The 13,508-nt window shown below is 39.3% G+C and overlaps 1 protein-coding gene across 5 annotated transcripts in view; it reads left to right on the forward strand.

Annotated features, from left to right (window-relative positions):
* TJP2 (tight junction protein 2) overlaps window positions 1-13,508 on the forward strand; it is a 63,006-nt gene that overhangs the window by 27,922 nt on the left and 21,576 nt on the right. For 3 of the 5 annotated variants that reach the window (XM_088054148.1, XM_014252337.2, XM_014252339.2), the window contains one exon: window positions 13,143-13,196. The exons of 1 other annotated variant lie outside the window; for it this stretch is intronic. In XM_088054148.1, coding sequence (XP_087910274.1) covers window positions 13,152-13,196 — 45 coding nt within the window. In that variant the 5' untranslated portion in view covers window positions 13,143-13,151. Of the gene's footprint in view, window positions 1-11,793; window positions 11,872-13,142; window positions 13,197-13,508 lie in introns of those variants that run through there. One more of the 5 variants, XM_014252338.2, reaches the window with a different exon arrangement.

The following is a 13,508-nucleotide window of genomic DNA, read 5'->3' on the forward strand; positions in this document are numbered from 1 at the left end:
AGATTTAGGTAATCAATAGGTAAGACCTGAGTATCTTGCAGCTGTGTTTTGAATATAATCAGTTTCCTTTTTTCTTTTTTTTTCCCCTTTTCATCTTGAACAATCTTTTGTTTTGTTTGTAATGGGATATTGTAGGGGCTTTGATGATGCATATGTATGCATCTAAGTCCAGTAGAATTCAGCTGTAGTAAGTGCAAACTACTCCACTAGTGCCTACCACTCATCCCAGAAAAGTTTTGCATGTGTACTTTCAATTGGCAATAATATTTGGGGGTTGTAAATTGATGCTGAGTTTTAATGTTTGGATCTTGTTACACTCTGCTGCATTAAGTACTTACTGCTTTTTGCCCCCACCCCTGCCTCTGATCATGGTAAATGATGACCTGCTGTGGGTAGCACCAAACCAGTTCAGGTGACTGCTTTTGTAGTAACCCCTTTCCACAATAATTAGAGAGGGAATGAGAATGTGAATCTCTTGCTAAAAAGATTAGTTTGTTCAATAAGCCTCACTGTTTTAAAAAAACACACCACACAATACCTAGTAATTTCTGCATACTCAATCGAAATGATTAACTGTTGCTCTTACTGTCAGAGATCACAAGTACTGTGAAATGCAAATTCTAGAAAATCCCTCTGTGTGTGTGTTGTTTACTTTTCTGGTGTAATGTACTTCTCTGTCTCTTTTATGTCAGCAAAATCAGGACCTTAAAGGACCTTGCAGTATTTTCTGAAAGTGTAAACTGTTTAAGTTCAGGTAAAAAGCAGTTTGGAAGAAAAAGCTTCACTCTGAAAATGTAACTATATCTCTGCTTTTTATTGTTAAGTGCTAAAATCTGGGATTGCTAATTTTCAGGTACCTATTTTCTTGGTGTCTTGGCGTCTCTGTCCGCATTAGTGAGTGGTTTATCTTTGGAGTACCAGATGTTTTTTTCCAGAAGACGAGACTTCACGGAGAATATGTTTATTTTTTATAAACAGTACAATTAATTCCTGAAATAAATGCGGTAAGAAAAGGCACATAATAAAACCGGAATTAATAAAAAACCAAACAAACAACCCCAAACCCAGTCTGTTTGACGATTCAGTATGAGCTTGGGATGAAAGAAAACAGAAAGCACCTAACAAGTTTGTTTTAACATCACGTTTTCTGTCATATTTACTATGAAAGGAAGGTTTTGAAATAGCATATTGGCCTAATGAGAATTCTCGGAATGTGTTTTTTCGCTTCTCCGAATCACGGTGATGGGAAGCGCTCAGCCCGCCAGCAGGCAGGGGCTGAGCGCGTCGTGCCGCGGCTCCCGGCGCCGGGCAGCGCAGCCCCCTCCCGGGACAGCGTTCCTGCGGGAATTCGGGTCACGTCTGTCTGTCTGTCTGCCTGCCTGCCTGCCGGTTTTGGTGCTGCCTGCGCTAGACTTTAAAGTGCCCTGCAAATTCAGCAGAAGCGGCGACGCTGCTCATGGTGCTTGTGAGCCTTTGTGACGTGCAGCGTGAGCCGCGGAGGGGCGGGAGGAAGCAGGCTTGCTTCCTGCTCGTCTGTGCCACGGGGCATGTATTTACTGTGCATATATGTATAAATAAAAGAAGGATCACACCATGTGCCTGAGAGTATTTTCCAAACACTCCTTCAGCTGTCAGGTTGGTGCTGTGACCACTGCCCTGGGGAGCTGTTCCCGTGTCCGGTCACCCTGTGGGCAAAGAACCTTTCTCTAATATTCAACCTAAACCTTCCCTGTCACAGCTTCAGTCCATTCCCTAAGGTTCTGTCACTGGGCTGCACAGAGAAGAGATCAGTGCCTCCCCCTCCTCCTCACAAGGAAGTTGTAACTTGAGTTAGGTCTGTCCTGTCTCCTCCCGGCTGAACAGACCGGGTGACCTCAGCCACTCATACAGCTTCCCCTCCAGACCTTTCATCATCTTGGGTGCTTGTTCTCTAATAGCTTTATATCTTTTGAGATATTGTGGTGCCCAAAACTGCACACAGGACTTGAGGTAGGGCCACACCAGCATAGAACAGAGTGGGACAATCAATAAATGTATAAAATATTTTCTCATGCACTTAAGTAGTCTTAAAGCCACTTGGGATGTTCTGTATTCCTGTCTTTTCCATAGAAGTATTTTTCTCTGTTTCATTTTTACATGCTTCTGTATAGATGGCCAGTTCCAAATAGTGGTGGTGAATGGGGTTAAGTCCAGCTGATTGCCAGTAACAAGTGGAGTTCGTAGGGCTCAGTAGTGTCTGGTCCTGTTTAATAAGTTAATTGATGATCTGGACAGATAAACACTAAGTTGGGCAAGAGTGTTCATCTGCTAGACGATAAGAAGGCTTTGTGGAGGGATCTGGACAGGCTTGATCCATGATCCAAGACCAACAGCATGAGGTTCAACAAGACCAAAGGATGGGTCCTACACTTTCATCATAACCCCAAGCAGTATTACAGGCTGTGGACAGAGTGACTGGAAACCTGCCCAGCAGAAAAGGACCCTGCAGTGCTGGCTGACAGTAGCTGAACATGAGCCACCTGCGCCCAGGTGGCCAAAATGGCCACAGCCATGCTGGCCTGTGTCAGCAATAGTGTGGCTAGCAGGATGAGGGAGGTGATTGTCCCTGTGTGCTCAGCACTCATGAGGCCACACCTAAATCCTGTGCTCAGTTCTAGACTGCTCACTCCAAGAAAGACAGGTGCTGGAGAGTGTCTGGAGAAGGGGAACAGAACTGGTGAAGGGTCTGGAGCATAAGTGCTGTGAGGAGCAGCTGAGAGAGCTGGGGTATTTAGCCTGGAGAAAAGGAGACTCAGGGATGACCTCATTGCTCTGTACAACTACCCGAAAGGTGGGTGTAGCCAGGTGGGAGTGGATCTGTTCTCCCAGACAGCTAGTGACAAAGTGAGAGGACATAGGCTTAAGTGTGCCAGAATGATTTTCAATTGAATATTAGGCAAAGTTTCTTCATAGAAAGGGTTATCAAATGTTGGAACAAGTTGCCAAGGGCTGTGGTTGAGTCACCATCCATGGAGGTAGTTAAAAGCCATGCAGGTATTCTCTTAGGGATATGATTTAGTGGTAATCCTGGCAGTGTTACATTTACAGCTGGACCAAATGATCTTTGAGGCCATTTCCAGCCTAAATGATTCTATGATTTAATATATCCCTTTTATAAAATCTCATTTTCCTGGTACCTCCTTCAGCCAACAGATGGAGCCTCATCTGTTGTCCACGTTGAATTTAGCTGCAGAGTTCTAATATTTTTTCCTGCCATCTCCCTTGGCCTGCCAGTTCAGCTGACAGAAATGGCAAGAAAGTAATTCAGTGAGGAAAAAATGAGCATGTTTTTGTGGCTTCAGAAAGCTGTCTTGGCTTCCTTTTAAGAACTAACCAGTAGAATTCACAGAGTCAAGGGGACTGCATGAAATTGAGTAGGAGGAGTGTGGAAATCGTTATGGTCAGAAAGAATTTGTTTAGTTCATACCATGAAAAGCTGTACCCAGCCTGTGAGGTTGTGTGTTTGGGAAGGAAAAACTGGATAGCCAAAGATGAAAAGGGGTGTTGATCTTCTGAGAACCTTCCAAAGGTGCTCATTTTTAGAGGCAAGGAAACTTTGTCAGGTCTAAGAAGAAAGGACCTAGAAAGCAAACAAATGAACAAATTAAAAACACAACCCATCTTAGATTTTCATAAGTTATTTCTAAGGTGAATTGTGACTCAACCTCAAAATATTTTAAGAAAATCCTGATTTTCCCTTTTCTTCTTTTAAAAATGCTTGTCCCCCCCTTCTGAAAATTTTCAGTGTAATTGGTAAATGTTTGGTAAAACTATGTAGGAAATACAGTTTTCCTAATGAGTATCTTACTGTTTTGAATAAAAAAGATTCCCTGAAAACAAGTTGCTTTCTTTTCCTTTCCCCAAAGAGTCTAGTATGTGCATTACTCAGATATTTATATGTGCAGCCTCCCCATTTTTATTTAGGTGTTTCTTTAATACAGATGTGAAACAAAACAAAACCACACAAAGATTTTGTCCCCTATACTATAATCCAGCAAAAGGATGCCCAATGCCACATTCTTTACTGTCTTCTTTTCAGTGTCTGGGTTAGTCCATTTCTATTTTGGAATTGCAGAAAAATTAAATATTTACAGAATTCAAATCCCATTCCTCTGTTTTAATTTACTTTTTTTTCCCTGTGCTTGGGCAAATTCCTGCAAAAATTCTCTTGATTAGGGATGCCGTTTCATCACTGTGAGCCATTTGAAGAAGCAGGGGCTGCTGCCCTGGGCAGATTGTGTGATATCTGTCCTTCATTACATTTAAGCATTGTTTGTCATTTAAATGGTGTGAGTTGGATGAAGTGATATAGTTTGCATTAAAAAGAACACAAATTGTCAAAGATCCAGATAAGCATAGATCTTATCTGTGTGTGAAACCTTTTTCCATCCCCTTGGGCTTATTCATTAAACAATTTTTTGTGCACTGGGAGATCTGGGGCATTATGTTGTGAATGTTAATATCAAGGCTATAATGCTACAATGCAAATGAGACCTAGATGCATTTGTCAATTAATATTCTCAACAGTCTGACGAACAATGCTGTTGCCCTTCATCTCCCCAGTTCTGGATAGGAGTGGATTCTGGTTCAGTTTGCAGTGTGGAATGCATTTGTTGTGTTATGATGTAACAAGAGGTAGAAATGAGTACAGGTTCTGCCCCCCTGGAATTCTTCCTCACCTTTTAGCTGTCTTGAACTCCCACAATGGGAGAAGGTTGGTCCCTGTTTTCTGACTACAGGGGCTGTTTACCTGCAAGACTTGTATTTGACAGAAATGGAGGAAATCTGTGTGTTGGCTTCCTTGCACAACACTTAGGCTACTGGACTTGAAGTCAAGAAACCTGAATTGTGCTCTTGGCTTTGCAGCTGAGAGCCTTGGTACTGGGCGATTTGTAGGAAGTAGTAGTTTTGCTAACTGAAAGCAAAATTTGTAGGCAAATAGTGCTCAGCACAGTGTCAAGTAATGACTGTGGGCATTGTTGTCATGACACTATTCCTAAAATAAGTGAAACAAAAGAGTGTTTCATTATTGTTTAGTTAACTGTTCTCCTTTGATAATTTAAAGAGTTTTCATGAAACTTAAGAACTAAAGATTGGTTTGTGAATGTCCAGAATAGGTTTGTTGTACTTCATGCAGTATTTGCCAGTACTGTTTTAGATCACATTTAGCAACTGAATGGTATAACTTCCGGGTGAAATACGATTAAAAAAAGCTTTAAACAATCTTGTCTTTTACATGAAAAATGGTTTGTGTTTCTGTATAGTGACATTCCTACCATGATTTTAACTTTTCTGTGAAAAACAAATTTTTGGAAACACTATGCTCAATTTATGTTTTCTTTAGGTCTTTTTAGGTAGCCCTTCAGATTGCTGTTTCTACATGCATTGTGTGAAAAAAAAGTTTCTGACACAAAGTCTGATAACACACAGAACAGAGTGATTTGGGTTGGAAGTGACTTAAAAATTAATCTAATTCCAACCCCTTTGCCATGAGCAGGGACAATTTCCACTTGACCAGGTTGCTGATGAATGTATTTGTTACCTTGCCAATTGTGCAAAAGTATTTTGGTAATATTTGTTCCTGTTGAGTAATTTGAGTGAAAGCAAACCTTATATAATGTAACTGATAATTCTCCATTAGAGGGAAGAGGAATAAAGGTTTGCCTGCACAGCTCATTTCTGTGTGAATTTTTTTCTTCTTCAAAAATTTCCATTCCATTGCGGAAGTATACTAATGTGCACAGTTTGTGACTTTTTTCCCCCCAACTTCCTGCATCCTGTTAATATAACCCACTGTGATGTTAAAAACCATTTTGATTTTACTGGAATGTGAAAGTAGAGCTGATGATCTTTTAACATGGAACTGTACCTTAAATGTCTTCTCTGTGCCCCTAGGAGGAAAGAGGAGTTTCTGCCACTGTTGAAGAACAGTTATCTTTTACTTCTAATGGACAAATTTTGCAAACCATTTTTTATCACTTTTTTCTTTAATTTGAGCCATTCATCATTCTAGAAACCTGTTCTTGAGGAGGATCTGTTGCTCTTCTGGGAGTTGCTGTATTGGTACAGTAACCTACCTGAAAAATAGGATAAGCTTCTTTGAATCAGAGCATTTATTGGTAGAAAGTAAGGTACCTCCTTTTGTGCAAGATGTTGGCTGTATTGTGAAAGATACATGGGTAAAGTAGGATGGGATCCTAATCAAAGGTGTGCTGTATCATACACAGACAATTCATGGGAACACATCAGGTCAAGCTTTCTTCCAAGTGGCTTTCTCACTGCAGAGACAGGCCTGGTAAAGGTCCTGTTCCTCTTCAGTCACTTTTCTCTATATTGAGAATACTTGGCAAGATTTGGCTATGCAACTTGTGTTACATGATCATCATTTTGTAGATGTCTTTAATAACCTAGGCTATGGCATTCAGCTGAAAAAGGAGATGGGGTGCTTCACACAGCACACTGATGTATAGATTTCTTCTCATTTCACTGAGCCTCTACTCTCTACAGAGGGCATTATTTTAATGTCCAGAAATTGAAGTGGATCAGGATCTTTGAAAGCCTGTAAATCTAAGGCCATGTTTTTTTGTCTATCATAATTGTCTTTATGAGGGCAGATTAGGAGTAAGGGCAGCTTCTGATTCCTCTGATAGTGTACCTAGTCTTTGAGACCAGGAATACTTGCGTCTTCATGCAACTTTGGACTCCCTCCCCTGGCTGTTCCTATCAGTGGATAGAAGAGTCCTTGCCCCTCTGTCTTTTACAAGTGGGTAGCTTTCAGTTAAGCTTTAAGTTCTTGATCATCTTTGTTGTGTGCGTCTGTCTTTAGGGAAGACCTAGACTCAGCTTTCAAGGTTTCTATGCTTATATCCTTAGTAACATATGAAGGGGGACATGAAAAATTGGAGGGCGCAAGGACCTCTTTTCTTGTGTTACTTCCATAATGGAGCCAGCAAGACTATTTCAGGTATCCTTTCTGCTTGCTTGGAGAGATTATGTCTTGCTTATATAGACTATATGTGAAGAAACACCCTTTTTCTTCCTTGTCTGTAGAGGAAGAGATCAAAACATAGTGCTGGGTGTAAAGTTTTCACCAGGGTGAGTGGAGAGATGCAGCCTGCTGCTGTAGGATTTTGTTGTGACGTTCTGAGGTTGCTCTGTTAAGTTTTTTGAGAGCTCTCTTTTTCTTTTCACCTTCCCCAGTTTATAAACCAGATCATCATGCTTAGTTTTCTTTCCCCACAGGATTCACAAACATTTCTTGTCAGGATAGACTCCCAGAAAGAACCAGGGTGTTCTGGTATCTGTCATTGGAATTGAACTTGTTTTTAAAAAAAGTTTTTGTTTTAAATGTCTGTGGATAATAGATGTGATATGTAAATACGTTGTAACTGCCTTTGTAATCTTGTGCTAGGAGTGAAATTAGGTTATCATTTCCCTTTATAGTTAGTTTTTGTGAAGAGGCATACAGGTAAAGTAAAAGGAAACAGTGTCTGGGACAATGCTTGTTTGAAATTTTTTTCTATCTCACTTTAAAATAATTGAATTGAGGTATTCCTATTCTGGAGATATTGTTTTCCTTCAAAATGAAACATCCAAATGCAAACATTTGCATCTTTCTGTTAACTCTCTGGTCTTTTCACTTGCAGCAACATTCCTAAATTTTTTTTTTAATTTCCTAAATTATTTTTTAAAATTTCAGAAAAATTCTGTTTTAAATTTTGGTGGAGGCAATCCATTCATTTTTCTTATTGTATTCCTGTAGAGAAAAAGGATAGTCCAAAACCAAGAAAGAAGAGTCCTTGCTGTTATAACTGCTACAGCCCATGGATAAGAATTCACCATTTTTATTCTCTTATGTCATGATGGTCTTTTCTTCTCTATTAGGAGTGCTTCTGAAGCTTTTTCAGGGCTAGGGGGAGGAAAACAAAAAAGCTAAGAAAACAGGGCTAGAGAAGTCTCAAAGACGTACTTACATTTGTTTCTTTTTCCTGCCCCTATTTTGTAAAAATAAATAAATAAATACCAGTTTTGGAAGCTGTGAATGTGAGTCTGTTGAGAGGAATGTGCTCTTTAGAAATGTTGATGGAGATTCTAAACTATTTTGACCAAACTCTAATAAAAGTCTTACTTGCGTCCAAGTGGGTAGCCTGAGTTGGGGTCTGGTGTCAGTGTGCTGCTTCTGGATCCCCTTGGTGTTCACTCTTGGCAGCTCAGTGATGAAGGTGCAAGCCTCTGTTCATCCTAGTTCACCTAGTGCAGAGGTGGAGTTGTAGTTAAAATGCAGAATGCTGAATTCAGTCTTTGCTTTGAATGGAAAATCTTGAACACATGCATTGTCCCTCTGCATCCCTCCTACCCCCATTCTCCCCTACCCCACTCCCCAAAAAAACTAAACCCCAACAAAAAATGAACAACACAACCCTTCACATTTTCCACTGCTGTCTGAATTAATACTCTTTAGCAGTTAAAATTGGTTGACTAGTGAAAAATGAAATCTGTGTATGGAAGTTTTGGTTAGCATTGTGTACAAAACTTGGCATATCTTCCTATCTGTTCACTGCCTGTGAAACTTACATAAAGTCTAGGGGAAAAGTTCACTTACGGCTTAAATTTCACAGTATTCATGCAGCATAAATGGGAGTGATAGCTTGACCTATTTTCCAATAAAGTAACCTATCTGTTTGGCTGTACAATTAGCTTATCATTCTTAAAAATGATACCTTACTAAATGTTTGATGGCAAATACTGTTATTTTCAGTGAGTATTATTCTGTATTTATTTCTCCTTTTCCTTGCTGGAGCCAAGCCCACACAGTTCTGCAAAAACTGTAAAATATTATAGTCAATATATGAATTTTCAAATCATCCATACTGTGCTTCTTAAGCCTTTTTCTTCTACGTTTAATTAGGTTCCCAGTGGGGTGAACCCATATGTGCTTGGAAGAAGAATAAGGTGCTGCATAGTTTTCAGCATTTCATTTAAAAACAAACATAAGATTACAGCACTGCATTTTCCTGGGATCTTTCAAACTGGGAGTTAGTTAAACTCACAGTGCATTTCCTTGCTGCGGTTTTGATGTGTTTCTGTGTGAAACTGACAGCAGGATTTGTTCTAGTATGTAGGCCACTATTGTATTAGAATTACATAACCATGTTGAGTGGTGGAAACAGATGAAAAGACGGGATGTACGGCGTTCCCTCACAGATTATATCCTGCAACAATGAAGACAGCTCAAGCTCTGCAGAGAATGTGGTCACATGCAGTCAAAAAGTTGGGGATTTTGAAAGGGCACGTGAGTTGCTTTTTGTTGCATCTTGCTCCACATCTTTTCTTCCCCTCCTCCCCTCACATATCCCTCCCCTCTCCAACTCACTTTTATAGCCAGATGATTGTTGTGGCAGGTCTTCTGGTTTTGTTGTTCTTTCGGCGTGAATGAAGTTGTCCTCTGTGATCTCTCAGTAGCAAGTAATTGCATAAATCTCTTGGTGATTGTCACTTAAAGCAGCAACAGCTGCCTGTTTGTTGCACACTAGCGATTTTAGCACTTTGACTAGTTTCCTGCCAAAGATTCTGCTAAACAGTCTATTTTGGGTATTTTGGAAAGCATCTGTCATTTTAGTGTATGAGCATTAGACAGATTTAAGCAAATCCTGACTACAGTGTTCTAATTAGAAATGGACTGACTATAGTCCCTAATGAATTTAGACTAGCTAGTTACAATAATTTGCATTTACTGCAGGTAGCCTGTTGTCTATGTGAAACCTGGGTGGACTTGTAAAACAGTTAGCGTTAGTAGCTGGAGGTGGGGTTCTTAACCATTTTGCCTGCCTTTCTCTCTCCAGTGTTTTGGTGTGCAATCTTGCAGTGAAACTGCGATCCTGTAAGGGATGCACAAGCTGCTCAGGATCCCTTTGTGTTTCCTTACAGATGAAGTATGAAGAAATTGGCAAGGTGATGAAGGCTTTTCATAACTCATCACTTGATGCATTCAGAGGAGAGTCACATCACTAAATGTGGAGTACAGGAATTTCGCAATCCGGGTGGAGACTTAGATATTAGTTTTGATCAAGTCCCTGACTGATTTGTAACATTTGTAGTCTCTCCCTCCCTCTCAATCTTCTCCATTACTCTGACCGTATGGGTTAGCATCGTGACAATGGCAAGCAGCAGTAGTATGTTTTATAATATTAAAGAGATTATTGTTTAGAGATTGTTTTTGCCTTATGGGCTTCCGAGGTGACCATTCAGTTCTTTGAACTGTGTTGCAGAGCCTGCATTGCTTTATCAGTACAGCAGAACTAATCGTGTTGTCTTGGTAAATACATTGTACAAAATCAGCCGTGCAAGTACATAGTGTGCTTTCCTTCCCTGATGCAGAGGACAGCAAATGGGAGACAGTTTCCCAAGGAGCAGTTTAAAAAAATGGATTACTTCAACAAATTTAAAAGCAAATTGCTTAATTATCTTTTGAATTTTCAGTAACAGTGTCAAGGTAAAAACAAACCCCCAGATTTACACAGAATGTACCTGAAACAGTCACTGACGATCTTTTTTCTAGGCACAAATGAGATGATGCTATAGTCTTGGCATCTTGCAAGACCTTAATTTTAGCGTCTGTAGGCAGTAGTTTCTCTTTCATTCTTACTACTTTTTTTTTCTTTCTGACCAGAACCGTAAGAGTTATTTGTCAGAGTAAAGTAACATAACTCTGTAGGGTTATGATGCTTTGGTTTACTACCCAGTACATCTCTCTCCACTTGTGCACAAGGTTATACTTACGCCACTGCTCACGGAAGGCCTAGTTTTCTGGGAAGAAATTCCTGTAAGTTTCCTGTTTCATATCCTTACATCCATTCCTGGTATCTTTACAGTGCTTTCCTCAGTCCTTTTCCTGCAGTATTGTACTGAATAAACAGTCATTTCTCAGGCCTGTCTTTCATCCCCATGGGTAGTAAGCTCCCCGTGACTGCATTCTACCTGCCTTACTCGTGCACCTGTTGAGAGCTGGCCTCAGTATTCTTGGCTGGGAGGTGGTGCTTGTAGGAGCTGCATACAGTGCAAACTGAATTCAAGTGATGTTTGTGCTACATGCGTAAGTTGTTGAGGCTTTTTTACCAGGAGGAGGATGGAGAACATTTCCCATCTTCTGTGCTTCTACAAAATTTGAACCTACCTGCTGGTCCTTCAAATCTTACCCATCATTTGGTACTGACTTTCATTTCTAAAACTTTATTCAGTGAAGTCAGATGGAATTTAAATGACACTGAGGCCTTTTTTCAGCACAGACTCATTTTTTGCAGGGCTTAAAAATACATAGGAAAGCAGCACTCTAGGAGGGGTTAGTGGTAGGTAAACTGTTTGATACATGCCAGGTAAGCAAGCCTAGTTGCTTCCATATACAGCAGCATCACAGCAGTTCAAAAGAAGATCTTAGTTAAGGAGGAATTTTTCACTTGTGGCAGAGATTCTCTTTGTAAGGGAATATATTGAGTGAGTTCAGTTTCAGATAGCTGAAAGCTTAGACATGTTAACTGGTTAAATGGTATTACCAGATGAAGCAATTTTATTATGTGATTCAGCACATTCAACACTGACCACAGACACATGTTTTGAATATTAATAATCATGAACACATTCTTGTCCGATCTAGACAAGTCAAAATTTAGAAACAATTACTTACATGTATTACTTTTAGTATAAGCCATCATCTCCTACATCTATTTTTAATTTTCTTTTTAATTAGACGCCAGAAGTACTGGAAACTGGAAAGCGTTGTTCATTTTCTGGCAGAACAGTGGAAATTTTACACTGTTCAGTGTTGTAAAATTCCTGGTAAGAATGCTGAATGTTTTGCATATTCCTTCAGGATCTCTGAGTAGGACTTACTTTTTTTTTTCAATACAGTGAATGTGCGAGTGAAAATGTAAGTCTAGTTTCTCTTTGTGGTGCATAGAATCAACTGAAACTATGCAACAAGGTTTTTTTTGCATATGAGAAATAATGTCCACAGCTTGCTGAACAGTTGTGCACTGCCAGAAGTCTTACTCTGAAAATGCAAGGGATGCCTTAAAGTACAGGCATACCTTTCTTGTGTCACTTCTCTGTCTATTGTTTCTGAGTTTAGTTGTCAGTACTCCCTATGATGCCTTTAAAAAGACCATTAAGTCTGAACTGAGCTTCTGTCTGTAATTCAGTTTTCTGAGATAAAGGAAGACCATTTTCAACAAATAAAACCTATGGCTTAAGTATATGAATGCACATACTTATGCAGAGCCTGGATTTTTCTTCTGCAGTGGATACTTTCCATTTTGAAATGCTTGCAGTGTCATTTTTCTGCAGTGCAGTGGCTCATTTTTCTCCTAGTTTTACAGGGCAGACACTGAAGGGGCTGGCTGTGTATTATATGATGCATCACAGCTGGGTGATTATTCTGTATTATATTTTAAGCTGCGATGTTGGAAAGATTTCAGGTTATATCATGTAAGATAAAGTGATCAGTTTTAACTGGAAATGTGGAAAAAAAAGTCTCTGAGAAGTGTCACAGAAATGGCTACATCTGTACTATATAGTGATATATTGTGTTTTCCTGTAAAATTTAATTTCTTGATGGGAACCTAAATATTTAGTTATGTAATTCATAGCGGACAAAACATTTTGTTAAATCCACATGAACAAGACACAAGAGATTTGAAGTCTAGTTCATTTTGAAAACCTCAGTTTCAACTGCTAATCTTACTGCATACTGGGACAGAAAGGTCTTCCATAAGTATTTTCTGTGTGTTTGAATCTATAGACCTAGGGCTATAGAATGCTAGTTGATCTGAGTTAAATGCTTTTGCTGAATAGGATTTTCCAGAAAATCAGAATGAGCTGTTAAATCAGTGAAACGTGAAGGGATTCCACCACTCTGGACCTATTAATAATTTTTTCCTTTTTTTAAAGAAAAATTGTCATTAATTGAAATATATGAATTTCAAACTAATTCTCCCCAAATATTAGAATATGCATATATTTTTAAACCTGTGTTTTAGTGGGATATTTCACGTTTTAATTTAAATAGTTATATGCTGTGTGTTTTACTAATTGGTTTCTGTGTGCAACAGGCCTCAGGCATGGAAGAGCTGATATGGGAACAGTACACAGTGACCTTACAAAAGGTGAGTGAGTGCCCATTATATTTTTAGTTTTCAAATATTCAAGCACTGGTTGAATATTTGAAAACTAAACATATTTACTCTGAATATGTTACTCTGTTACTCTGAATACTCAGAGTAAACATATTTACTCTGAATATGTTTTGCAGCAGATTTTATTAGCATGTCTGAGTCTAGAATAGGATTCATTCGTTGTCCAAATCAGGTATGGTTTTTATTTTAAAGCTTAGTTGCTACTCCTACCATAGCACATCTCTTTAATGTTAGGAGTAAATTCAATTAACAATTTAATATTTGCTACTGTTTGGTCTTTCA

Source organism: Pseudopodoces humilis, chromosome 4, assembly GCF_049639895.1.
Source record: "Pseudopodoces humilis isolate 2021_Gansu_Grassland_sample_001 chromosome 4, ASM4963989v1, whole genome shotgun sequence".
In the NCBI taxonomy this organism is placed as follows: domain Eukaryota; kingdom Metazoa; phylum Chordata; class Aves; order Passeriformes; family Paridae; genus Pseudopodoces; species Pseudopodoces humilis.